Source organism: Acinonyx jubatus, chromosome E1 (assembly GCF_027475565.1).
Source record: "Acinonyx jubatus isolate Ajub_Pintada_27869175 chromosome E1, VMU_Ajub_asm_v1.0, whole genome shotgun sequence".
In the NCBI taxonomy this organism is placed as follows: domain Eukaryota; kingdom Metazoa; phylum Chordata; class Mammalia; order Carnivora; family Felidae; genus Acinonyx; species Acinonyx jubatus.
In genome coordinates this window covers 59319621-59347212 of record NC_069397.1, presented here as the reverse complement: position 1 = coordinate 59347212, position 27592 = coordinate 59319621, and the positions used below count along the sequence as shown (strand labels likewise).

Below are 27592 nucleotides of genomic sequence, written 5' to 3'. Positions count from 1 at the left end.
CCACCACCCTGAGATCGAGAGTCACAGGCCCCACCCACCGAGCCAGCTAGGCGCCCCTCAGAATACTTTTTAAAACCTTACTGGTTTCTTCGGTGATACTCTCAGGAAGCCAGTAACTCTGCTTCGGACGTAAACCTGTGATCATAAGCATTTATGATAAAGTACAACGTGGGCGATCCGTCCAGACAGGCAATCTAGAGGCTCCATTATAGAGCCTGGGATGAAGCGTCTTCTCCTTTTGTAAGTTTTCCGTGCATCGCAAGGAACAAACTGTGAGTCCTAGCAGCGAGGAACAAACTGTGAGTCCTAGCAGTCGTGAAAAGTTAAAAACAACAATGAAATAGTGTAACAGTGTGTGACATCTGCACTTAATAACATGAAGGATTGCTTCCATTACACGGTATTTCTCAAGCGCTTGGCTCTTGGCGCTGAAAAGACATACTCCTTTTGGTTTTGAGGTGGGACCAGAGCCCCTCCTGGCCTCCCTACTGCCCCAGGAGGCCTGGCCAGGCCCTGCTGCAACCCTATCCCAGGGCAGGGCCTGAGCCCAAGCCTGACCCCCTGGGTCTGCACAGGTGCCTGGGGTCCAGCCCACAACTGCACCCAGGACTTCGGGGTCACCATGCCCCCCTTCTCCACCCTGCCCGAGGGATCCGGCCCCTTCTCCTGACCCCCCACCCCCACCCCTGCTCCACGCTGACCCTGACCCTACTCTTCTGTCCTCTCTCCTTGCTGCAGAGCCTGGGGCTGCGACCCCTCCCCGGAGCCCCATGCAGCCCAGGCCCTTCCTGCCCACACCTCTGGACACCTCCCCCCCCACCTTCCTCTCAGACCACCTGCCTGTGGCCCATCACCTTCCAGCTGGCTTCCTCCCCTCCCTCAGCACTAGCGCACCGCCCCCCCCCCCCCCACTCCGTCCTGGGACAGCCTGGCGCTGGGGCAGGGCTAGCACATCAGGTGCACAACAGGTGCTCAGTTGAGCTGAGCAGGGAGGTGACTGGAGAGAATGGAGCCCAGGGAGGCCCTGAGTCTGCAGCCCAGCGGTCTGTGCTCTCAGGAAAACCATGTGATGAGAGACCCTACCAGGCATTGTGGGAAAAGTACATCTTTATAAGTCAACTCTTCTGGATGGGAGTATTACATACCACAAAGCTGTTTTCTCTACACTAAGGAGTCAGTGTAATTCTAACTGAAATATGGACAGTTTCTCTTGAAGCGAAATGAGTGGTTTTCTAGGCCAATAAAATGCACGGGGAACAGGTCACACACAGCAGGAACCTTCTAGCTGTGGGCATATGTTCCGTAAGGAGAGGCCGACACAGGATGGCCCAGCACACGACTGCCCACCAGCAGTGCCGGCCACACGCTAAAATGCCTCCCACGCAGAGTTCAGTGGCTTAAAATCAAACCTAAAAATGTACGGAATTGGAACTGAGTATCTAGTGGTTTAAAAATCACACATTTCTGGCGCTCCTGGGAGGCGCAGTCGGTTAAGCTCATTGGTGAGATCAGGACCCGCATCAGGTTCTGCACTGACAGTACAGGGATTCTCTGCCTCTCTGTCTGCCTCCTTCCTGATAGCATGCGCTCTCTTTCTCTCTCTCAAAACAAATAAGTGAACTTTAAAAAAAATAAATAAAAATCACGTTTCTAAAGTGATTATTTTTTAACTTCAAAAACAACCCAACTGGAAAGACTGGGTTGACAGATAACCAGGGTCAGTCACACGGCAGTGGCTCATCCACATCAGTCAGGACAGGAGCACTCAGCCAAGGCAGCTGTCGGGCCCACCGGCAAAGCGGCATCTGCCTCGGAAAGCCGGGCCCCACCCGGAAGGTGACGCCGGGTGCTGGGACATCTGGGAGGGCCACGTATGACGCAGCCGCTCCAGGGTTGGTTAGAGCACTCCGCCTCCCAGGTGGCCCAGCCACGCCGTGGTGCTCAGGGTGTGGGACGCCCACTGGAGCAAAGGGGGCTCCTGACCTCGGCGGGTCAGGAGTGACGCCTCCGTGTGGCTGGGAAATGAAATGGTGCCCAGGGTTGTTGGGGAGAAGTCAGGCCCCGCGCCCCCTGCCCCCTCTGACCACAGCGGTCGGGTGCCCTGCCCCTCTCCACGCCTGCCCTGCGCTCTGTGACTGTAGAAGCAGACGGCGAGCACGCGTGTGCGCCCGCTGTGTCCAGGGACGTGTGCCAGTAGGCAGCGTGCTCCTTCGACCCCGTCCTGGGTAGTTCGGTGACGTGGGGCACGAGGACGTTCTTTAACCGCCTTGTATGCCTGGACTTCGGGTGGCCTGTGGTCTTAGCTCCTAAGGCGGTGCTGCAGCGAAGCTCGCGGCGTGGAGGGAGGGCCGTGGGAGGGTGTCGTCAGAACAGCATCTGGAATCACTGGGTCAAAGGTGTGGGTGGTTGGAGTTCTGCAAGCTATTTCCAAATCGCCCCCAAAAAGTTGGCCCGATTCGTTCGTGCTCGTGGCTGCAGGGTGTAAGAGTGTCTTTCCTCACTCTAGTGCGGCTGTGTTTTTATCCGGCATTTTCTTTCTTGCCAATCTGGCAGATGAAAAATGTATTTCATTATTGGCTTTAGTTTGCAAGTTTTTAAATTGTGGGTGAAGCTGGCTGCCTTCTGTGTGCTTTGCATGTTGTTAGGATTCGTACCCATTGTAAGGTGACTGAAAGCTAGCAGCAGGTGCGTGTTCGCTGTGATTTGTGACAGTCAGACACACAGGGACAGAGAAGTGTGCTCTAGAAGGGACTGGGCCCCAGCTTGGGGTCGGTGGCGGGAGGGGGTCGGCGGGCCAGAGATCTGTTTTTTACAAATGAATGCAGTCACCCCCACAGTAGTAAACCCACCTGCAGAGCTACTGGAATCCCGTTTTCAAGTGAGGAAACCCGCCTGGGGCACGGAGCTCCTGCCCAAGCCTGGTGTCCCCCAGCCAGAGGTCCCCAGCCCCCCTTGCACTCCTGGAGTTCCCGAGGGGACAGGCCCGACTGGAACAGGGGCCGACCTCTGGGGGAAAGGCCAAGGCTGTCCCAGAGGTCAGATTGATAATGGCAGGCAGCTCCTGAGGAATGTAGCTGGGGTGTGTCGGGGGGGGGGGGGTCACCCTCCCCCAGAAAGGGAGGCGGGGTCTGTCCTCAAGACCTCACCCACTGAGCACCCACCGTGTTCTCCGTGTTCTGCCCCTTGTGTACTGGTGGAGGGCGCTCCCCAGATGTCTCCCCTGGGGCCTGAGAAGGTCCCACAGCACACCCAGCGTGTGTGGGGGGACCCTCATCCCCCCACCGAGGATGACGGAATCAAAAACGATGAAGGGCGAGGACTACGACTTTTAAAGCGAGCGATGTTGGTGCTCTTTTTCTTTAATTTTTGTTCTTGAAAATTACAGTAGTGTTTCTTGAAATTAAACGTTTTTCCCCTTAAGAAGGATTGCATAAAATGTTAAGAAAAGGTACACATGATGCTATCAACCAGGTACTACTCCAAAATTAATTTCAAGTCCTGTGTAGTGAGAACATTTCTGTAGATCTTTCGACAGAGAGGACACCTACTCGGATAACCACACTCCACACTGCCAGGCTGTTGTTACCTGAGCATCCAGAAAAAACAAAAACGGCCCCCTCTTGTTCACAGCCCAAACGTTTGCGGAGCCTCTGGCCACTGCTGCACAGGGTGGGTGTGAGCCTCCCGGCGGTGGCCTCCCGCGGCAGCTCCTGGAGGCCGGAGGTGGGGGCCGTGCAGTCAGAGGTGGAGTCATAGGCCCAGAAACGCTAGGTTGCTCACTCGAGTCTCCCAGCTGCCCCCTAGCGGATCGAGACCAGAGTCCAGGCCGTCAGACTTCAGACCCTGAGCCCACTGGCCCAGACGAGTCCCGGCTGCGGGTGCCCGCAGGCCCCAGGCAGCGGGCAGCGGGGCGAAGGGTGCAGGGGCCGTGCCGACCGTGTGGGGCAGCGGCGGGCTGGCGGGTGTGCCCCGTCCGGGATGATGCCATCCTACTTCTGCTCCTCGGGGGGAGATGGCCAACAAGCCAGATCTTCCCGTTTTCCAAAAGAACCGGAAGTCTTGCTTTTTACATAGAACGTTTTCGTTTTTGAAAATTGGCAACTAATTGAAAAATCAGAGTGTGGACCAAATCGCAGCTCAGTCCGCGAGCTACGCCTGCGGTGAGCCAGATCCAGCCGTGCCTGGTAGCGTGTGGTCTTGTAGCCGGGAGCCTCGTTACCACGTTCACGATTTTACACGCTTGACAAAAGACAAAGAAAATGCTCCGATGACCCGGACCGGCCAGATCGGCCGGGTGGGCTCCAGAGAGAGGCCCGGCCTGTGGCCAAGGGCCGTCCCAGACTGGGGCGTCAGGTGACTGCTGGTATAACTGGGGTTCCCTTTACTCAAGGGTCGCGGTACGTTCCCGCGTGACCATACTGCAGGGCAAGCGCAGCAGGCCCTCCTGGCCTTGTCCACCTGTCCGTCCCGTGGTGTGTCGCCTGCCTCTGGCTAGGGCTGAGTGGGCCCCCGGGTGCCATCTCATCTGTCCCCTTGTGTTCTTGAGCAGAGACCGCTCCACACCTTCTCTGGAGGGATGCGTGTGCTTTGGACCTTCCTCTGAAATCGGATTGATTTGGCCGTGGCTCTGAGGACATGAAAACGTACTGTAGGCACGGGACCTTAGAGTTACCTTGTCCGCACACCATCAAGACCAGGAATACTGCCATCTGACCTCCCCACGGTCGTGTTTGCGTTTCTGGTTGAGCGCAGGAGGGCAGGCTGATGGCCCAGCACTGTTTTTGAGTGATAGCCACCTTGTGATAAGTAAGAAAAGCTTAAAATCACATAGAGTAGGTGACCTCAGAGAACAGCTTGTGGTCCTATTGTAAACGCACCTGGAACATTACATTCTGTTCTTTGACACACTAACCAGAGAACGCTCCTCGGGTCTGAGAACCTTTCTGGAATGTGAGCGGCAGTGAGGTGGGCAGCCGCGGCAGAGCCTTGTGAGACCTCGCTCAGAGACCAGCAGCCCGAGCCACGGGGAAGGAAGCCAGCTAGGGCCGGGGAGGGCTTGTCCTCTGCACCAGAAAGATGTCCTGATGCAATCGCCAGTCAGGGCTCGTTGGCTGGGCTCCAGGAACACAAGCTGGAAACAGGGCGAGTTGCTTCCCACTGGAGGGCCTGGCACGCACGCCCACCGACCACTGCCGCAGAGACCTCGTGAGGCAGATCGGGTTGGGAGCTGTCCACGAGAGCGGGGAGACTTATTCAGCACTGTGACTGTGACGGTCCCCGGACCCCAGGGGGTGGCAGGTCCTGCCCTCACTGCCCAGCACCCTTTATCTCTTTGGCTCTGCCTGTCACTGCTGTCAGGACAGGAGTGGATGTGAGCGCCCGCACACCAGTGAAATCGCCACAGGTTGGCGTCTGCCGCCCCTCAGCACCATTGTGATCACGGCTAAAGAAGGTCCCAGAAGCAGCGTTCTGGTCAAAAGAGGGAGCGGCGCTGTGTTCTGAACGGTTGAGCCACGCCAGCTGCCTGCCCACGCCAATTATTATAACCTGAGGCTTTTTTTTTTAAATTGTTTTTTAATGTTTATTTATTTTTGAGACGGAGAGAGACACGGCATGAGCAGGGAAGGGGCAGAGAGAGAGGGAGACACAGAATGTGAAGCAGGCTCCAGGCTCTGAGCCATCAGCACAGAGCCCGACGCGGGGCTCAAACTCACGAACTGTGAGGTCATGACCTGAGCCGAAGTCGGACGCTTAACCGACTGAGCCACCCAGGCGCCCCTATAACCTGAGGCTTTTTAAGAAGTGCAGAGTATCCTCTAAACTTCTTGAGAAGCGTCGTCAAGTAGATCTTTGTTGGCTCTTCTCTTGACCGTACTGTGGTGAAACATTTACTACCACTTGGGAAACGACTGGTATTGAAATAACTTTTACAACAAAGTAAATACTTTAAGAAACAGTGAAATCGGCTTATTCTTCCGCGGTATGTATTCTGGGGCCACAGCACGGCTAGCCCTCATGTCTTCAGGCTAGGCTGTTACAAGGACTAGACTTTAACACCCCTCCGTAAACAACTAGAAAGTTGGGCAAAATATACGAAACGACTGTTTTCGGACATTGGCCAATAGCACAGGACTGTGGTCCGTAAAAGAAGGAAGACCAATGAGGCAAGTTCCAGGACCCCCTGGCTTTCTGTCTGAAGGCAGTTTCTGGGCTGCAGTCATAGGGAGGAGGGTGCCAAATAGAACTCAGAAGCCGTGCTGAGTTGGGGAAATGGGAATTGGAGTTTGGGAAGGCAGAAGGGGCTGGCAGTTGCAGGACAGAGTCCAGAAAGGAGGGTATATACAGAAGAGAACTCCAGAAACCTGCATAGACATTCTCTTGAGTCCTCACTGCGTGTTAGCCCCAGATGTATAGAAGAAGGCTCCACAGTTCCAGGCAAAGGAAAGACAAACGACTTGTAAGCTGAACCATTTCCAGAGCTCTCACAGGGTAGGGAGATATTCAGTCAGAGTGCTGAGTCCCCATCAGCACCTTCATTCAGTGGAGACGTAGAGAAGTCACACGTCCGTAGTAGGGTGGGTATCTCTGGAATGAAGGCCCATGAAGACTTAGCCTAGACAAGCTTAAAAACAGTCTTTGAAATGACCAACCAAGGAACCTAACTGCCTATCAAAACAAAACCCAGCATTCTAGAACAAAAGTATTTTTCAAGAAAAGATTATATTACAGTGCCTAACACCTAATCAAAAATTATAAGACACATGAAGAAACAGGGAAACGTGATCCATTTGCAAGAGGAAAACCAGTCAGTAGAGGCCCAGAAATGACAGAAATGAGGGAACAAGCAAAGACGTTTAAAGAATCACAATGACTGTATCTAAGTATTTTTCAAAAAGCATGTACATAATAAGATTGGAAACAGGAGAGGCACCAAACAAAACTCGTGGAGATGAAAACTCTGATATTTGGTAAAGAAAGCTCATTGGATGGAATTAACCCAAGAATAAAGATGGTCAAAGGAAGAACAGAGAACTCGAAGGAATAGGAATAGAATCTGTCCTAAATGATGCACAAAGAGAAACGAGGCAAGAGAGAACAGCCTTGTCCCCATGACGGACAGTGTCCATCAGTCTAACAGAAGGGGGAGGGATAGGGGGAGAAAAAGTATTTCAAGATATAATGACCAGATTTTCCCCTAAGTTTGATGCAAACTCTTAACTCACAGACCCAGGAAGCGCAGCTTCCCCAAGCAGCTGGCTAAACACACACGTGAGCTTGTCACCCAGGGAGCATCGTAATCAAGCTTCTGAGAGTCCGTGGTAAAGAGAATCTTAAAAGGAGTCAAAGGAAGAATAAAGGACACATCACATAGAGATGAACAAAGATGGAATGAAGACTTTTCTTCAGAAACTGTGCAAGCCAGAAGACAAAGTCTCATCAGGTTTAAAGTGCTGAAAGAAAGGAAAAGCTGTCGAGATAGAATTCTATAGCTAGCAAAAATAGCCTCCAAAAATTAAGGCAGAATAAGAACTTTCACAGACCAACAAATCTGATAGAACTTACCACCAACTGACCTGTACTACGTGGACCGTTAGCGGACACTCTTCAGGCTGAAGGAAAAAGGGACCAGATGGAAACGCGGGCCAACAGAGAGGATCGCGGAGAGGCCTACATTTTTCTTTAAACACCAGTCGTTTAAAATACACCTATTCACAATGTGTTATGGGGCTTGTGATGTATGTACAGAAGCAAAATGTATGACAGACGGCACACATGGGAAGGGGAGGAGGAGGTGTGCCCTTGGGAGGCTCTCACGCGTGACATTGTGCAGCATTGTGTCACAGCAGAACGAGAGAAGTTACAAACGCACATCGGAAACCACAGAACAGCCATTCTAAGACGAGAGAAAACAACAGCAACAAAGAAGTATAGCCAGTAGTATGGTGATGCAGAGAAAATGGAATAAAAAACATCAATCCCAGGGTGCCTGGATGGCCCAGTCAGTTAAGTGTCTGACTCTCGGTTTCGGCTCAGGTCGTGATCTCATCGTTCATGAGATCGAGCCCTGCGCCAGGCTCCACGGTGATAGTGTGGAGCCTGCTTGGGATTCTCTCTAAACGAATGAATGAATGAATGAATGAATGAATGAATGAATGAATCTTAAAAAAAAAATCAGCCCAAATATAGCCAAAAAAAGGAGGAAAAGGGGAACAAAGGACAGATGGACAGATAAGATAAATAGAAAACAATTTAGCAAGAAGGTACATTTATTATTATTTTTTTAATCTTTATTTATTTTTGAGAAAGAGAGGTAGTGTGAGCTGGGGAGGAGCAGAGAGAGAGGGAGACAGAGAATCCAAAGTAGGCTCCAGGCTGCAGGCTGGCAGCACAGAGCCCGATACGGGGCTTGAACCCACGAACCGTGAGATCATGACCTGAGCCAAAGTCGGATGCTCAACTGGCTGAGCCACCCAGGCGCCCCAAGAAGGTACATTTAAAACCAATCATGTTGAGGGGCACCTGGGTGGCTCAGTTAGTTAAGCGTGTGACTCTTGATTTTGGCTCAGGTCATGATCTCACGGGTTCATGAGATCAAGCCCCACATCAGACTCCACACTGAGCATGGAGACTGCTTGGGATTCTCTCTGTCTTCAGTCTCTGCCCCTCCCCCACTTGTACGCATGTGCACACTCCCAGGATAAATTAAAAAAAAAAAAAAAACCCACTTTAATTGTAGACACAGATTAAGAAGGCTGGATGGCTATTTCACATCAGGCAAAGTAGACTTCCCAGTAAGGAATATTAACCTGAGGTAAAAAGGGACGTTTCATGATGATACAGAAGTCAACTCATCAGGAAGGCATAACAATCCTAAATGTGTGTGCTCCTAATAAGAGAGCTGTAAAGCACATGCAATTTAAAAACACAGAAATGAAAGGAAATCCAGTAAAACCTTGGATCACAAGTAACTTGTTCTGCGAGGGTTCTGCAAGACGAGCAAACATTTCTAATAAATTTCAACTCGATAAACCAGTGAGGTCTTACAATACGAGTCATACGTGACACCGAACGTCACATGATCACAGCTGAACCATTGGTCCCTCTCCCCCGCCCTCTCCCTGTCTCGCTGCGGGACTGTGGGTGATCATTTCCCATGCTCAGATGCTGGGTCTCAGATCACGGTATTTGGCTGAAATCAGTGATTTTTCAGAACGTTGGAAGGTGCCCACAACTGGCACTAGTGTATTTTTGTCACTTCAAAGCACCTGTGGACAGTCCTTTGCATTTCCGGACAAGAGTGAGCTTAGGAAGGCTTTGCTTCATTCTAGGTCAGGCTGCCTGCAGATAGAGACCCTTTCCTCTGCTGCCTCATTGCCAGTTACATTAAATACAGAATATGACAAGAGGTTATTAATACTGTACTGAGTCAACATCCGTGTAAGTGTATACAATGGCCCCCATGCAGGAAAAGGTTGAACAGAAAGGGGGTAAGAAGAAGGAGATGCTTACAGGGGAAGTTTAGAAGAAAATCATCGAGAAGTACGAACGAGATACATGAGTGGCCAAAACGGCAAGATGTTATAAGAAGTCTACGTCTGCCTCTTGTCTGCATAGAAGGAGGAAAGGGCAGAGGAATCCCTCACTTCAAATGAGGTTAGGGAGATGTGTAAAATGTGGGAAACAGTGCAAAATCTTATAGAAGAGCACCACCTGAATAAGGCTGTAACAGTGCGAGCAATGAGTGTTTAACAACAATGCAATGTCACATTTCCGTGAAAGCCTCAAAAGGGGGCAAAAGAAAGGTCATTGGATAGGTTTCTAGTCAAAACTGCACGAAAAGAAAAAGACTCCATTGAGCCAATAGATAGCAGTGATTCCATTAGCGATAGTGAAAGTCGTCCTACACAATAACCCTCCTCTCGTCTCCCTCACACCAGCCACTAAGTTTTTCAAAGTTAAGTGCAGGTTAGTTGGTTGGTTTTTTCTTTATATTTTGTAGTTTCTTTATTATTTTGTATTATATTACAGTATTGTAATCATTTTTATGTGAATATTTGGGGGTTGTGGAATGAATCATCTGAGCTTCCATTATTTCTTATGGGGAAATTCTCTTTGATATACAAGTGCTTTGGATTACAAGCATGTTTCCAGAACGAATTATGCTCACAAACCAAGGTTTTACTGTATAGAGAAGTCCATAATTATACCTGGAGACTTTAGGACTTCTCTATCAGTAATCAACAGAACAAGTAGACAGAAAAATCAGTGAGGATATAGAAGATTTCAACATTGTCAACCAGCCTGACCCAAATGACAGGTGTGGACCCCTCTAAAAACAACAGCAGAATACAGATTCTTTTCGGGTGCATGTGGAACATTCGACAGAATAGACCATATATATTGAGCCATAAAACTAGTCTCAGTAAATTTAAAAAGATTGAAATCATACAGACTGTATTTACTGGCCACAAAACTATTAAATTGGAAATCAAGAACAGAGCAGAAAAATGTCCAAAAAATTTGAAAGTTAACAGAACGCTTCTATTAATTTTTTTTTAACATTGATTCATTTTTGAGAGACAGAGTGTGAGCAGCAGAGGGGCAGACAGAAAGAGAGGGAGACACAGAATCCGAAGCAGGTTCTAGGCTCTGAGCCGTCAGCACAGAACCCAATGTGGGGCACAAACCCACAAATCGTGAGGTCATGACCTGATCTGAAGTGGGACGCTTAACCGACTGAGCCACCCAGGTGCCCCTAAACAGAACGCTTCTAAGTAACTCATGGGTCAAAGAAGAAATCACAGGTAGTAGTTAGAAACTTAAGCCTTTAAATGCTTCTTTGAGAGAACACTGGTCTAAAGTCAGTAATCTACACCTCCACCATAAAAAGCTAGAAAAATAAGAACAGATTAAATCCAAAGTTTATGGAAGGAAAGAATACGGATAAAAGTGGGGAACAGTGAAATAGAGAGGAGAAAAATGATACAGGAAATCAGACCAAATCTGATTCTTTGAAAAATATCAACAAAACTGACAAACGCGCAGTGCTGTTGACTCAGATAAAACGGTGGCTCTACAAATTGTGTCATGAGTGAAAGGGGGGGATGTCACTGTAGGTCCTGTAGATATTAAGGAGACAACACTGCAAGAAGAACAACCACGTGCCGGTAGTTTGGCAAGTTGACCTACATAAAATTGGCAGAGTCTCCGAAAGACCGAAGTTACCGAAGCTGACTCAAGAAGAAATAGAAAGGTGAGCAGGCCAGAAGAGGAGGAAGCCAGCAGATGCAGGCTAGAGAAGAACTCCCTTGGTCTGACAAAGGGCTCTTAGAGAAAGCCCGCAGCTGGCGTATCACCGAGGGCAAAGGCAATGCCAGCGCTGACCACTTCCACCCCACACGGCGCTGCCGGCCCCAACTTTGGCATAAAGCAGAACAAGAGTGGGGGGGGGGGGGGGAGACACGCAGAGTGCCAAAGAAGTAAAGCTGTGTTTATTCACATACTGTGTGATCAGTACATAGAAAATCCTAAGGAGCCTTAAAAAAAAAAAACAAAAAACCCTATGAGAACTAAGAAGCGACTTTAGTAAAGGCCCAGAATACGAGGTCAAGGTGCCACATCGGTTATCTTTCTGTACATAGCAATGAGAATTGGAAGGCAATAAGAATGCCATTTACAGTAGCATCCAAAACTATGGAGTCCTTAGGGATATACTAAACGAAGTATCTGTGCACCAAAGAAGACCATTGCAGAGAAAATTAGGACCTAAATAATGGAGAGACATACCATCTTCATGGACTGGAAGACTCGGTGTGAAGATGTCATTTCTTCCAAAATGTGTCTATACACTTACCACAATCCCAGTCAAAACACCAGCAGGCTTTTTAAAATTGAGATCAAAAATTAAAACTTACACAGAAATGCAAAGGATGTAGAATAGCCAAAGCAGTCTCGACAAAGAATGAAGTTGAAGGATTTTACTTAATCGTGAGACTCAGGGTAAAGGCACACTGATCGTGACAGCATGGTTTTGGCAAAGTGTACACATGTCCAGGGAGGGGTGGGTAGACACACACACACACACACACACGGATTTTTTGGTTAATGCAAAGATTCTATGGTAATTTAAGGAGAAAGGATAGTTGCTTCAATAAATTGTGCTGGAAGAACTACACATGCACATGGGGGGGAAATGAACCCCGACCCTTCCCTTATACCAAATACAGAAATGAAGCCTGCGGGGCTCATTCGGTTGAGCGTCCAACTCTTGATCTCAGCTCAGGTCTTGACTCGGGGTCCTGTGAGTTCAAGTCCCACATTGGGCTCCGCCCTGGGCGTGAAGCCTGCTTAAAAAAAAAAAAAAAAAAGCCAAAATCTATTATAAGCCTAAACATAATAGCTAAAACTATAAAACTTCTAGAAAAAAAAGCACAGTAGAGAATCTTTGTGACTTTGGATAGGCAGAGAGAGATCCCTTGGGGTACAAAAAGTCTGAACCATAAATGAAAACACTGATAGGTGGGACTCCCATCAACAGTGCAGAGTTCCGCTTGTCCAGTGGTGCCTTGCGGACGGCGGGAAAACAAGGTTCAGGCTGGGAGAGACGCCATGTGCGTCAAGGACGTGTATCCAGAACATACAAAGTCGATAAGAAACAAATACAATAAAATACAGCGAAACTCCTTGAAAAGACAATTTTTGAAAGATTTTTTTGTATTTTTGGTTTTTGGAGGGTTTTTATTGAAATTTTAGTTAACATACAGTGCAGTATTGGTTTCAGGAATAGAATCCAGTGATTCGTCACAAAAGAAGATAATTAGGTGGCCAATAAGCCCACAAAAGATGCTTCACATTATTGGTTATCAGGGAAATGCACATTGAAACCACAACGATGTGCCCCTACACATTGGCTCGGATGACCACAAGAATTTCAAGGCCTGACAATATCAAGTGGTAGAGGGATGTGGAGCAGTGGGAACCCAAACACACACTGTGGCAGCGCCCAATATGGTGCCACTATCCTGGTAAGCGGTTTGCCAGCTTCTTAAAAAGTTACACGTACGCTCACTGCACGACGCAGCCACTCCGTTCTGAGGTAACCGTGCAGAAGAAATAGAAATATCCAAGCTCTGGGACACCTGGGTGGCTCGGTCGGTCGAGCATCTGACTCTTGATTTTGGCTCGGGTCATGATCTCACGGTTCGTGGGTTCGAGCCCCACATCAGGCTCTGCGCTGACAATGCGGAGCCTGCTTGGGATTCTCTCTCCCTCTCTCTCTGCCCCTCCCCTGCCCACACTCTGTCTCTCAAATAGAAAAAAAAAAAAAAAAAAAAAAAACTATCCATGCACCCGGAGACTTTAGCATCAGTGTTCACAACACCTTCATTCATGACCTGCCCACATAGGGGGCGACACAAGTACCCACCCCCAGATGGATGGGATACCCAAGGGTGCTGCTGTGTAATGGAACGCTGCTCCCCAAGTAAAAGAGCTAGCATACCCAAGACAGCATGAATGAATCCCAAGAAACATTTCTTTGGTCTCCGGAAGAACCAGACTTTAAAAAGCACCTAGTGTATTCTAGAAGGCCGGTCTGACCAGTAGCGACAAAAGGCCGGTCAGTGCTCGGTTGGGGCTGCAGGGTGATGAAAACGTTCCATACATAAACGCCGTTGAAATGTACACTTAAAAATGGGCGCATCAAAAAAATTTTTTAGAGCTTGAGTCTGGGAGAGGGGCAGAGAAGGAGACAGAGACAGACCCAAGCAAGCTCCACGCTCCACACAGGATGTGACATGGGGCTCAATCCCGTGACCCTGGGATTAAGACCTGAGCCGAAATCAAGAGTCAGATGCTCAACTGACCAAAGCACCCAGGTGCCCCAAATGGGCGCATTTTGTTGCCTGTAAGTTGTAACTCAGTAGGAACTTTTTAATTGTTTTCTTTAATCTTTACTTTTGAGAGAGAACATGCGTGTGCGTGTGCAAGTGGGGGAGGGGCAGAGAGAGGGGGACAGACCTCCCAAGCAGGCTCTGCTCGGACAGCAGCGAGCCCGACGTGGGGCTCGAACTCACAGATCGTGACCTGAGCCGAAGTCAGACATTCAGCCGACTGAGCCAGGCGCCCCGAAACTGTTTTTAAAATAAGGAGCAGCTGCGGTCAGCGTCACCCACACATCAGGGAGCAGCTGTGGTCCAGTGAAGTTTCCCGGCGAACGTCGCCGTTCAGTGTCTCCTGCCCCACGGCCACGCATTTGTTCTCCGTTCCTAGCATAGGGCAGCCAAGCGCGTCACAGCAGAACGGGCTCCCCCACGGTGACACCACCATCCGCTGGTTGCGGAACCCTTATCAATTTATCCGGCTCTCCTAATTACTCTGCACGGTGGAAGCTAGGAGCTCCCCGGGGAAGGCCATTACCGCAGGCAGGGCCCTCCCAGCGGCCCGGGCTGCTCAGGCCTCAGGAGTCCCTGGGCCGCCGCGAGGGTGAAGGAGCCTCGAGCTCCTACCCTCGTCCCGGCCCGAACTGCCGACACCTCAGGCCTGCACACGAGATCCGGTTTGAAGAAATACCTCGACTTAAAAAAAAAAACATTAAGCCCAGTTTATAGAACAAACCCACTTTCGCTTTCTCTCTGTGGTTTTTTTATTGAAGTCTAATTGGCAAAACGATCTCCTATTAGTTTCGGGTGTAACATCGGTTTTCTGGGCTCGTAAGCGGTTTATTCCATTTCTGGAGAACACTGCATAGTTAGGTCACACCCCTGTCCCCTTGCTAAGGAAAGGCCACCGGGAACCACCAGCCCCTCCAGCCACAGATGTGATAAGGGACCTGGCTGCGTTCCAGGGAGAGCTCACTTACGAAACCGGAGGCAGTCTTGTTTGGAGTTTCGTTGCCTTTCCGGATACTACACTCACAAGGTGGGTGCGGCTCTCCGGAGAGGTTCCCGCACCCACGCGGCGGGCATCTCTGCCACTCGTGAACCTGAAGGTGGTGAGGCCGGGTTCGCCACTAAATGTGACTGCTGCACTTTTAAAATGCAGCCTTTGTCAAACTAAAATTGTCCCTTATACTCCTGATTTACTAAGTGTTTTCATCACAAATAGGTGTTAAGCCTGATCAGGTTTTTTTTTTTGGCGTTGATCCTGGTAAACATTTTCTTTTTCACTTATTAGTGTGGCAAAATATGGTGGTAGATTTTCTGAAAATAAGCCAGCCTTGCGTTACTGAGGTAAACTTTACTTGATAACGGTGTTCTGTTTTAATACTTGGTTGATTTGATTTGATAATGTTTATATATAGTTTTTGTAGCTATGTTTACAAGTTAAATTGGCCTGTAAGTGTCTCTTGCGTTGTCCTTGTATGGCTTGGGAATAAAACTGGCCAGGCATCTCGCACTCTTTTTTACTTTTCTGAATAATTTGAATAAGATGGAAACATACTGTCCCTTGAAAATCTGGTTTCTGTGAAAATTCAGTAGAACCCCCTGTGAAGCCATCTGAGCCTGGGGCCTTTGGGAAGAGAATTACTCAACAGTTCAATTTCCTTAATAGTTACTGGATATTTCAAATGCTGTCTTTTGGTTGTGATTTTGGAGTTTTCTGTTGTTTCCAGGTTTTATCAGTGTATTAGTGGGTAGCTGTTGTTCACACTCACTTGTGCCCAGTTATCCCCTGCTGTGTTTACTTGCTCCCCCTTGTTTGGATCAGACTTGGCAGAAGTTCTCGTCACCACAGGCAGCAGTTTGGGCTCCGTTGATGTTCTGTATGTGGTTTTCCTCGGGGCTTCTGTTTTACTGAAGTCCGCCTCTAACTTCACAATTTTACGTCTTGTTTCCCTCAGTTTGTTGTGTTGCTTTCTCTCTGGCTTCTTCTGCTGGAGGTGTAGCTCACCTCCTTGCGGGTGAGCTGCTGTGGTCCCCAAGAAGTGGGTCTCAGCTGTGTCCTGCAAATTCTGGGACTCAGTTCTGAATAGTTCTTAATTCATTTTATGGATTCCTTTCTAACGCAAGGATGAATCCGTAATGTGGTGTCAGGTTCACATCTGAAGGGACCCTGGAGGGTTTGGTTTTGGTGTCTAATTTTATTGCATTATGTCTGGAAGGAATTGAGGCTTGCTCTATGGCAAGTCTGATATGTGGTCCGATTCTGCCTATGGTCCATTTGCTGAAGAAGAAATTCTATTCTCTGCCTACCAGTTTAGATGTCTGTGTGTCTGATAACCCAGGCAAATCAATTCGATTAAGTCTTTGCCACCTCTGCGTGGGTTTGTCTGTCTGTGAGCGGTAGGGACAAGTTACAGTCTCCATGTGCCTGTGCTGAATTATCTGTTTTTCCCTTGTAGCTCTGTCAGTTGTTTCTGAAGCCAGACCTGTACCAGTACAGAGGTCTTATTCCCCGGTGATGACACTTGTGGTATCGTGTTTTATTTTTTTAGTTTTAAATTTTATGTGTCTTATTTTTTTTTTTAACATTTATTTACTTTTGAGACAGAGAGAGACAGAGCATGAACAAGGGAGGGTCAGAGAGAGAGGGAGACACAGACTCTGAAACAGGCTCCAGGCTCTGAGCTGTCAGCCAAGAGCCCAACGTGGGGCTCGAACTCACGGACCGCGAGATCGTGACCTGAGCCGAAGTCGGACGCTTAACCGACTGAGCCCCCCCAGGCGCCCCTTGTGTGTCTTATTTTAAATGGGTCCTCCACACGACATCTCATGGGAGCTTGGGTTTTTATTTTAATGAGTCTGAGAGTTTTTTATCTTCATCAGCAAGTTTAACTTATTTGTATTTATTAAATTCTTATCTCTGGGATTTAATTTTTCTGCTCTGCTTTCTTTGTTTCCTTCTTCCACATTCCTGTTTTTCATGGGAAAAGTCCAGCTGGCTTCTGCTGTGCTACAGGTTTCGTGTTCTGACTTTGTCTTAGCGTCACTGATTCCCAACCACGTTCGTGCAGCCCTGCCGGGTTCTGAGACCCCCCTCCCCCCCCCCCCCCCCAGATGGAACCCTCACATTGGGTCGCTGGTGTCGTGCTCAGGGTTCTGATTTCCCTGTTGCTCAGGCCCGTTGTAGCTCCTTCTGGATCTGTTTCTCTCCTTATGTCAGCACTTCTTCTGAGAGGGTTTTCAGTGTAGATCCTTCTATAAAACCGGGTTTGTTCCCCCGTGCTTAACAAACCCTCGTGTCTGAGTCCCTGCGGGTGTTTAGAGGTTCGTGTCTGAGAACTCGGCACAAGCACGCGGAGGCCTCGTGTAAGTTCTGCCTCCTCCCGAGTCCTCCGCTGTCACGCTCCAGGAGGACACCCTCCGGCCCTGCGGTGGGTGCAGGAACAGCGTGACTGTGACTGGGAGGGAGGGGCTTGTTCCTGTGCCTCGGGAAGGACAGTGACAGGTATTTCTGGGGCGTCTTCGGCTCCTGTGACCAGGTTTCTGGCGCATGGCGGCTCCACCACACGTGCTCTCTGCACCACCGCACGCGCTCCTCACCTGTATTTCAGTTTGCCGGAGTCACCGCAGTCCCGACGACGCAGCATCACACACGGGCACGTGGGATGCCTTTGTTTCAGGCCGTTGATGGAACCACTACGGATGTGCGGCTTTTGTAGCTCACTCTGTGGCCTGGTCCCCGTGGGGATGAGGGAACCCTGTGGACGAGCGGGAAGCCCAGCTGTCCGCAGAAGGGGGCACAGCTCGGGGGTTCACACCCCACCAGGCGCTGTCCTGTCTGCGGCATTTACGGTTCACTGACCCGGGAGCTAACGCAGGCCGGCAGCCTTGGCCATTTGCCCGCAACGTGCTGGACAGAGGAGCTAACCTGGCCGAGAGGCTAACCTCTGGCCACTGACTCACAGGATGGTAGTGGCTCACTGCCCTGGTTTATGTGCCCCTAAAGCAGCATGCACAGAAGCCGGGGAGGTTGGCAACAGGTCCCCGATCACTACGGGAGGCAGACAGGGCCTTTCCTAGGAAGGCTATTGCATTTTCTGATACGAACTTTCACCTCTGAGAGCCAGAGTGATACTGCCTGGGCGTCCACATGGTGACCCCAGGCCCTGGAGCCAGCCCCCCTTTTCTGTAGAAGAGCCTGTTCTGGAAACGTCCGCTGGAGAGCACCCAGAAGCACTGCAGGCCGCTGAGGCCGGAACGTGGTTCCGCCGGCCCCTCCCAGAGTGGTTGGGCAGGGGCCGACCCTCTACCTTCCGGCCCAGGGGGTAGGCGCTGTGCTGGGACTGATGGGAGCAGGTGCTGTCCGGGAGCACGGAGTCGGGAGCCCGGGACACCTGACCTCCACCCAGATCCTGGGCTGGGCACCCCCGGCTCGGCCAGATCACCGGTCCCTGCAGCCCTGCCGTCTGCTGGCCTCCTGTGTCACAGACCAGCCCACAGGTAGCTGGCTGGAAGCTGAGCCGAGCTCGGGGCCCCGGGCTTCGTGGGCAGAGGGCCGCCCTGCCATCTGGCTTCTCCTAGGCTCACGTCTCAGGTCAGAGATGGCGGGGTGCGGCCCGAGGGTGGGGGAGGAAGCACACATTCATCAGATTTGCTTTCATTTACCAAGCACCAGCACCGCGGCGGAGGCCATGAGCCCGGTCCTGCCTCCCCAGTGAGGCTGGGGCCGCTCTTCCGTGAGGAGCCAGGCAAATGGGAACTGCCCAGACTTGGGACTGACTGTCCCAAGTTCAACTCGTGATACAGCAGTCTCCAGTTAGTTTGTCTCGGCTGCTTCCTCCAGGCAGCCTCCAGTGCAGGCCACGCTCCTCACCTGGGGGGTGGGCGCCACCCACTTTCCCTTTGCGTTGGTCGGTGGTGGCGGGCAGGCCTCCACACAGCCCCTGTGGAGGATGAGGCAGGCGTGTGCACAAAAAGCTTCGCTCAGAGCCCCATCTGGCTGCGCGTCGGGACTCGGCACACGTGACACTTGTCCTCACGTGCTCAACCCTGCCAAAGGGAAAGGCCCCTGGGAGCCACCTCCGGCCGCCCTGCTGCCCACCGCAGCTGAAATCCAACAGGGAGCAGCGGAGGAGGCCCGCCGGCCACCTGATGGAGCTGTTCCTGCTCTTGGCGGCTCTGTCCCTTTGCCCCTCCCCCTGGGCTACCCGAAAGCAGCCGTGGGGTCCCGAAGGCCATCATCAGACGTCCCGAGAGCAACCTGAGGGCCTGGTCCGGTGTGGGGAGGCCTGTGGCCACAGTGGCTCACAGCGCCTTGAGCACGATGGCAGCTTGTGTGCCCATGGCCGAGGGGCCATCCTCCCAAGGGGCCTCATTTTCGTGGAAAAGGAGAGTGTTGCCTCAGCCCCTCACAGCTGCTCCCCTGCCAAGAGGGGCGGAGGGCAGCTCACTGCCACGGGCGGGGCGGGGGGGGCGGGGCATGAGGACCAGCAGCCTCTAACGTGTGAGGGTCCCCGGCCACCTGGAGCAGTGAGAGGGAGAGAGGGAGAGGGACAGGGAGAGTGAGCGACAGAGGGTGAGCCTGCCTGGCTGACGGGAGAGGACCTGCCATGGTCCCCGTGGACAGTGGGAATCTTACCTTGTGTACCTAGTGTTTAGGCTTAGATCTGTGGGAAGGAGGCAGATCAGAACCCGCCCCGTCCCATCTGGTCGCCCCTGGCCTTCCGCCATCCCCACCCAGCTCCTCACAGGCCTGCTGTCCAAACGCAGCCCCGGGTCCTGGGTGAGGGCAGAGACAAGCACGGCCCCGGTGTCCGGAAGCCGGTTCAGCCTTTGCACACCTCCAGCGTGCTCTCTGTGCCTTCTTTCCCTTCTGGGGCCCAGAGGCTTCTTTCTGCTGTCGCCTCTGCCTTCCAGGTTGGGGGGCAAGCCAGGCTTCATTTCCTGGCCACCGCTCTCTGCTCCCTCCCTGATCTCCAGTTCTCGCTGCCCTGGCCCTGCACCCACACACCTGCCACCCACCCGCCCCACCTCAGGCCTCTCTCAGCACCTCTTTCCTGTACAGCTGAGCTTCAGGCCCTGGAGAGGGCACAGAGTCCACATGGGAGGCAGGGACTGCTCTCCAGGTCCTGCCTACCCACCTTGGACAAGGCGGCCCTGGACGAGGCCAGAACTGGCCTCTCTTCAAGGCCTGTACTCATGGAGCATTTCCCCTAAATTCCCTTCCATAGGGCCCCAGTATGCTCCCAGGCCCAGGACAGGAGCCACACTGGGCCACACTGAGAGGCCCCAGTAGACAGGCCTGGGTAAGCTCAGAACCCGGGGCAGGGGGAGCCCTGAAAATATTAGGAAGGAGCGATTAGGGGTTGGTGCTGGGGGTTAACCTCAGGAAGGAAGGAGACAGCACAGAGATGCTGGTATGTTTCACAAGGAGGTTGGTCTGTGATCAGTGCCCCCAGCCCAAGGCCAGGAGCAGCTCGAGGAAGGATCTGGGGTCTCCTGTTCACCCCCCTCCACCTGCTGAGTCCAGGAATGTGTGCCCGGAGCCTCTGCACCAAGGGCGGACAGCAGTTCCTGCAGGGTCACTCAGGTCAGGCCCAGGGCCCTGGGAAGAGCTTGCAGCTTCCAGACACGCGGGGTCGGGAAGCCAGGCTACTCCACATCCGCTGTTCGTAAGAGGCTTGGATTCCATCCCAACATGCCGGGAAGGCTTGGAAGGTTTTGGGGAGTAGGACATAATCTAATTCACAACCACTAATCAAAAAGGGGGTTTGGGATGAGGGGCAAGGAGACTGAGAAGGGCTGAACCCAGGGGCGCGAGGGCTCCCACGGAAGCAGGTGCGAGGTTTCTGTGGGAGCAGCGTCCGTCAGCGTGTCAGGTGACACGCGAGGGCGGGGAGGGGACGCTGAAGGCCCAGAGGGACCAGCCGAGGCTGCAGCCAGCCAGAGACCTCGTCCCTTGTGTCCAAGACTACGGCTGGGACTTGAGGCCTGCAGCACCCCCAGCCCCAGGGGAGGCTCTGGAGAGCGAGGACCCTTCCGGCAGTCTTCCGAGGCCCGGCCCTTCCGGCAGTCTTCCGAGGCCCAGGTGGCATGTGCTCAGAGCAGCTCGCCCCCCTCCCCGCCCCAGGCAGCATCCCCAGGTCAGAAGGGGGCTGAGCAGTGGCCCTGAGCATCCAGGGAGCTGGGACCAGCGCCACCCGTGTACATAGGGTCCCGGGAGCCTCCGAAATGGGGACCGGTTCACAGCTGGAGGCCTCGGGCAGCTCGCTGAGCCTTCCCGAGGGTGGGAGCTGGGCCAGCTGCACACAGGAGGCCAGTCCTGTGCTCAGACGCTGAAGCCTGATGAGGACCAGAGAGCAGAGAGAGAAATCCCAGGCCGGGCTCTGCAGAGTGGCTCAGGCAGGGATCAAAAGGGCAGCGTGGAGGAGGCTGCGTTTCCACAAAGCAGCCACAGGCCTGCTCGAGGGCACACCTCAGGTTAAGCAGGGAAGACACACATCATGGTCATAGGGTGTGTGCTGGGGAATGAACGGGCCTGACCTGTCCGGCTTCATGCCTGAGCCCGGACTGCTCTTGCCCAGGAGGAATCTGCCGCCTCCTCAGGGAGGGCTCCGTGGGCAGTCTTCTTGGCCTTTCTCCCCAAGGCCGCACATGGTGCCAACACTGTTGCGGGGGGGGGGGGGGGGGAAGCCCCCCAGGGTTGTGACCGTGTCCCTCCCACTAACTGCTGCCTTCCAGAAGGAAACCAAACAGATCACGGGACGGAGAGGGGGCAGGGTAGCAGGATGGGGCTGCCTGGAAGTCCGAGCCTGCGGGTTTGCTTGTAGGATGCAGGCCGGGAGAGCATGTGCACAGGAGGAACGGGTCTGGAGTTGGACAACCAAAGACACAGGCCCTTCCTTCATGAGGGAGAAGCAGCCATGGCCTTGGGAAGCAGAGAGGGGCACGGGAGCGTCCAGGGACCAAGCGCACCACCGCCCCACCCCAGGACCCCGGTGATCGCAGGCCAGGCACTAGGAGAGCAGGGCCTGGCCCCAGGATTCGGTCCCAGGGCGTAGGAGGGAGACCTAAGGGTGTGTGACCCTGGGGAGGCTTCAGGGAAAGGAGCCAGGTGGCTGGAGATGACAGAAGGGGCTCCGGGTGAGGGCCAGGGGCCCGAACTGCAGCTCATAGCACTCGGGACACGATCGGGAAGTGCAGTGGACATCACCGGCTGCAGGCCGGCCCTCTTCTGTCCCATCCGCCCATCCTCAGGTCTCACCCAGGTGGGTCCCCACCGTCCAGCATTCCCCGCTCATGCTGTGTGCAGTCCTGTGCTGGCCGGGCCCAGGGTGACGGGCTCAGCCACCCTGGGCAGATGGCACGCGTGTCCCCCATGTGTCTCACGCGTGAGATGCTGCTGCCAGACCCCGCCTTTCCCCATCTGTACACTCTGGGGTGGTGGTCCCGTCCAGCGTGGACCCTCCTGGGGCTCTGGAGGTCCTGGCCCTCCCTGCTGGGCCAGCTCACGAGAGGGAGCCACTCTAGCTTGTCTCTTATAACTGCTTCTTAATAACAACTTTTTTTTTTTTTTTTTTTGCACAAAAGAAATACATCTGTAGTTCTAAAAGCTTGCCAGATAAGAAAAGCCTGAAAGACAAAAGTCTCCTACCCCGCCCTAGTGCAGATGCGCTGTTGTGGGTGCTTTGGAAGGGTGGCCCCGGAGTGTCAGCCCATGCCTGTGATGCGTGGTCCGGCTCCCAGGTCCTTGGCCTGTGCCTGGCCGTGTGTGTTGGGGCTGCTGGGTGGCTGGAGGTGCCTGGCAAGCATGGCCAGCACGCAGAGGGCAGCTGGCAGCTGGGGAAGTGCCTGAGACCGGCCACGAGTCAACCATTAACCTCGGCACCCCCCCCGGGACCCATTACAAAACGGTCACGGCAGGGGATGACGTTTTCAGGGCCAAATGTCCAGAGTGCCCAGTGGAGGGGCAGGCCTGGGCCCTGCGGTGCAGCTGGAGAGCACGTGCCCACAGAGACCTCGTGTCCCAGGACCCCAGGGCACAGTTGCTGCCGTTGAACGGCTTCCCTGGCAGGACCTCTGGGCTGACGGGCTGGGGTGACAGTGCCCAGTGTGGGGGTGTGGGTCCCACCGGCAAGAAACACAGCGGCTCGTACTCGGGGAGCCCAGCTTCCTGGGCACCCGGCTGCCTGCCCCTTCCTGCCCCTTGTGGTGTGACGTGCTTTTCTCTTGCTGTTCTTCCGGTAGAGCTCACAGCACCTCCAGCAGCCGACAGCCTCAAAGACCCTGACGGGAGCCCCGTGGGCGCACAGGCTGCCCTTGCCATCGAAGGGGTGAAGGCAGAAGCCCAGGCCAAGGCCAGGCCCGCCAGAACTGCCAGGGCTCACCCTGCAAAAACTAAATGCTGCCAGAGGCCCCCCAAGATCCGTAACTACAACTTAAAGGACTGAGTTCCCCTGTCGGAGCTTGGGGCCCCGAGCTTCGATCGCGCGGCAGGGGTGCGTGTGCGCAAGCACCCATGTGTGCACGAGCGCGGGGTGCAGGCAGAGAGCTTCGGAGCAGGCGCCCCAGAGCCACCGAGGTGCCCCACTGACCAGCCTGGAGCCATTAAAGCCCGTGCCTCCCCTGCTCTCTCTGGGCCGTGGAGCCGTCTGCTTGTCCCCCTTGGGAAAGGGCATCAGCGCGTGAGTGCCACGTGAGAGGAGTCCAGGCCGGCCTCCACGGCGGGGGCGTGGGGGGCGGTCACAGGCACCACGGCCCCCCCAGAACCCGCTGAGGGTGGTGGGGGACACGGGGAGCAGAATGCCCGCACACGGAGTGCTGTGTGTGTGAGGGGCCCTCCTGGGAGAAGTGAAAGCTGGGGGTCAGGGTGCGCCCCCGTGGCCAGTCCGGGTCCCCGAGCTCTGGCCTGCGTGCCGGGGCGCTCACGTCAGGGAGCTGCTGCGGTGGACGTGGCCCTTCCGGTCCTCAGCCGGCCCCGTGAGGCCAACACGGCGGTGGGTCACTCCGGCGCCTCCCACGTCCACCCCGCAGTGAGGCATTCCTGACGCCCAGATGCCTGGAGCCGGGCGCCCGATCCCCTGGGCTCCAAGCACCGCAAGACCACGGCCACACCTCGGTGCCCGAGAAACGCCCCACGTCGTAAGCGCGCACCCCTCACACCCGCGGGCGCATTCTGCAGTGAACTCAGCAGTTGGGACCACGGTCCCTGGTCTCGGGGGTCAGCGTGGGGGAGGCCAGGGCATGTGCTGCCCCCTTCATCCAGAGCCCTCGGCCTTTTTGTCCCCTGGCGTCCACACCTGGTTGGCACAGCCAGAGCACTCCTTGCCTGCAGCCGTGCTCAGAAACGGAGACAGCCTGTCCCCAACCCCGGGCAGAGCGTGGTTGTGCCCTCAGGTGGCCTGGGCGCTCTGCACTGAGGCTTTCCCTTTTGGGGCTGCCGGCTGTCACTGAACCGGGAGGACAGGAGAGGGCTGCCGGGCGACCTGTATGCATCACGTGGCCTTTGTGGCTTCAGTTTGCCCTCAAGTAAAATGTGAACGGCATCATCTGCCTGCCTGGCTCACAGGTGTGGGGGGTGTGCAGACGCACGTCACAAGGTGAGGCCGCGAACAGTGGTGGTGGTGTTTGTCCGACACAGCTGCCTGGTGCAAGACCGAGGGGTCACAGGCCAGGTCCCAGTGGCTTGAAATGGCCCCTGCCCCATCTTGTGCCTCTGTAAGGTGCTTCATTGAGCTCCATGTGAACACACAGGCATGGGGGGTCACCCTTACTGCAGGCTTGTCCTAGGGGGCCACACTTCCAGGAGCCTGACCAGGCAATGGAGGGTCATTCCCAACATGCCAGGAAGCAGCAGCAGCCGGGAGGCGGCCCTGCCCAGGGGTGGCAGGAGTCCCGGTGCTCTGCTGTTTGTAGAAGTGGGGCACAGCCGTGTGACTTCCTTATGCTGAAAAACTGGGTAGAGATGTCCTGTCACTTCCCATGGAGACACCTTAGAGCCCGTGAGCAAGTCCCCAAGCCGTCTCTGTGGTGCAGACCCAGGCCCTCCCTCCCAGGCTGTGTCACCCTGGAAACAGCCCCCATCACCTGGGCCCCTGGCAGGCAGCAGTGACTAGCAGGAAGTGAGCCTGGGATACTTTAAGTCACCAAAAGTCCCGAGTATTGTGCAGCACGGTCCAGCCGGTCCTGACCCGGGGTGCAGGATATCTGAAAAATTATTAAATCGGAAGAGAAAAAAAACCCATGGGAAGGTTGTTCAGGACATTAATTCAACTGTTGGCCTTCAGGCCCTCCCCACCCCTTTTCCTGGTGGGAAGCCCCCAGGGACAGGATGCCACCCGAGAGACTGGAGCATCCCGACACCCAGCTGCCAATGGGACCTAACGGGGCTGGTGAGCGCTGTGGGGCATGCAGGGGCACGTGGCCAAGTGAAGCTGTGTGGTCGGGACTCACGGTGCCAATCCCGTTCTGTGCTGTCCCTGAGTGTCCCTAGCCAGTGTCCTGCTCCACACAGCTCCTGGGCTCCTGAAAGCCAGGCGGAAGGGGTCGCCATGGAGCCCAGGGAGCAGCGTTTGATTTCGAGACAATGAGGTGGCTTCGAAGAAGCAGCGGGGCTCTGGCCATGCAAGGGACCGCTAGGGGCTCTTCTGGCCTCACAAAGAGCCCTCGTGGGGGCCCATCAGGTGGCCCGGCCCTGCAGGGCATGGTCGCCAGGGCTGGATGGCGGTCGTCCTGGACTCTCAGGTGACCCCTAGACGGGCCGCCTGTTTCTTTTTGGTCTGGAAGCCTAGATCTTTTTGCAAGTTCGGTAACCACGTGAGCAGGGAAAATGCGCCCAGACGCAGGGTTTGAGACCCCGCCGGTTGTGTGCGCGCCCGTGGGGGCGAGTGGCCACGTGCGCGCGCGCGTACCTCTGCCCGTTGGAGGGGGGGGCCTTTGTTCGCACCGCGCCAATTGGTGTCCGTGCCACGCCCCACCCCGCGGGCTCCGGGAGCCAGAGGGGCGCGCGCGCGCCGGCCCGCGAGGTTGGGGAGGCCTGGCCACGCCGCGCTGCGGTGACCGGCAGTGACCCCGCCCGGGGCGCCCTCGGCAGGGGTCAACGACCGCCGCGCCGCCCGGCCCATCACCCTATCGCTTAGCAACGCCCACTCGTGCGCAGCCATTGGGCCGGCGCGCACGCCCCCGGCCCCCGATTGGCCGCGGCGACGAGAGGGTCCCGCCCCCCCCACCCCCACCCCCATCCCCCGGCCCGGTTCCGCGCGGCCAGATCCGGGGCCCGTCCGTCCTTCCGTCCTCTCGGGGGTCCGGCCGGCCCCGAACGTGCCCCCACGATGACCCCACAGTGGCCCAAGCACATCCCCGCCCAACTTCACCCGCGCGGCGCGCACACGTGGCCCCCGCGGCCCGAGGCCGGGAGGGGGCGGGGGCCTGCTGCGGGCTCAGTCCCCTGCGCTTGCGCGTGCGCCGCCGGCGGTTCCGCGCCACGGGCCTGGGGGGCGGGGCACGAAAGCCGGGGGCGGGGGTGATGCTGCGCCCCCCATGGCGCCCCCCGGGCGCCGGGTCCCCCAGCCCTGCGCGCCCCCGCGCCAGGTCCCGGCGGCTCGGCGGCGCGCCGCATCACCCCACTGGCGGCGGCGCGCCGGGTCCCGGGGCGCAGCCCCGACGCTCATTGGCCTGGGCGGCGCAGCCAAGCTGTCAGCCCATGTGGCGTGTCCGCGCGGGGACGGCCGCGGTTAAATAGAGTCGGCGCCGGCCTAGAGGGAGCCAGAGAGACGGCAGCGGCCCGGCCTCCCCTCCGCCGCCGCGCTCCATCCTCGCGCCCCGCCGCCCGCTCCGCCCGCCACCCGCGCCCAGACCAGGTATGAGCGGCGCGGCCGGGCTCGGGGCCCGGGGGACGCCCGAGGGGAGAGGTCGGCCGGCCAGGTCGCGGGCTCCGAGTCCGAGTCCCCGGCCTGGGTGATCGGGGCGCCCGGAGGGCCGGCGCGCCGCGCCCCAGGCCCGGTGGGGCAGGTGGGCGATGGCGAGGGGCGCACGCCGGGGCGCCGCGAACAGCCATTTTGGCTGCGGGCTGGGCCACGCGGGCTTGGCCGCCGACCCCTTCCGCCCGCGGCACCCCCCGCGCCCGGTGCCGGAGGGACGCGGCCCAGCGCGATCCAGGGCTCCGGGAGCACGGCGGGGGTGGGGGGGGGGCACCAGTCTCCATCACGTGGGCGCCGCGCGGAACCCCGAAGTTCTGGAGGGCGGGCTGGCGGTGGCGGCGGGGCGAGGTCGGCGCCGCGGGGTCTCCAGCCCCTGCCCGGGCCGCGCCGGACTCGGCGTGAATAGCAAGTAGGGAGAACAGCGGGCGCGCTCAGGAGGAAGCTGCCGCCCGAGCGCTGGAGCCTCCGGGCCGCCAAAGGGCTCTTTATTCAGCGCCGGGGGTGCGGGCTCCCTCCCGGCCGGGACTCGGGGCCGCCGCGCCGCCCAAGGAAGACGCTGCTTTCGTCTCACGCGCCCTTGCTCAGAGGGACCCGGAGACCCGGGAGGGCGGCGGGCTGGCGTGTCTGCCGCTCATTAGTGCCACGAGGCCTTCGGGCCTTGGCGGAAGTTGCCAGAGTAACCCTGGCCTTGCACCCTTCTTCAGGGGCTGTCCAGGGGTTCCTGGACCCCTAAGCCCAGGGTGGCCTGGGCTTTCTCTGCACGGGGGGCCTCGGGGACCTTAGTCCGGATGG

General features: G+C 55.5%; 2 protein-coding genes across 9 annotated transcripts in view; both read left to right on the top strand.

The window, feature by feature from the left end:
* Positions 1-23695, top strand: part of CCDC57 (coiled-coil domain containing 57) — a 102519-nt gene extending 78824 nt beyond the window's left edge. For 4 of the 5 annotated variants that reach the window (XM_053211500.1, XM_053211499.1, XM_053211504.1 and 1 more), the window contains one exon: positions 3631-5535. In XM_053211500.1, coding sequence (XP_053067475.1) covers positions 3631-4091 — 461 coding nt within the window. In that variant the 3' untranslated portion in view covers positions 4092-5535. Of the gene's footprint in view, positions 1-3630; positions 5536-23129 lie in introns of those variants that run through there. The other variant, XM_053211502.1, reaches the window with a different exon arrangement.
* A 2904-nt stretch (positions 23696-26599) lies between these two features.
* Positions 26600-27592, top strand: part of FASN (fatty acid synthase) — a 75416-nt gene continuing 74423 nt past the window's right edge. For 2 of the 4 annotated variants that reach the window (XM_053211498.1, XM_027052613.2), the window contains exon 1: positions 26600-26740. The gene's annotated coding sequence lies outside the window, so the exon portion shown is untranslated. The remainder of the gene's footprint in view (positions 26741-27592) is intronic. The other 2 variants (XM_027052614.2, XM_027052615.2) reach the window with 2 other exon arrangements.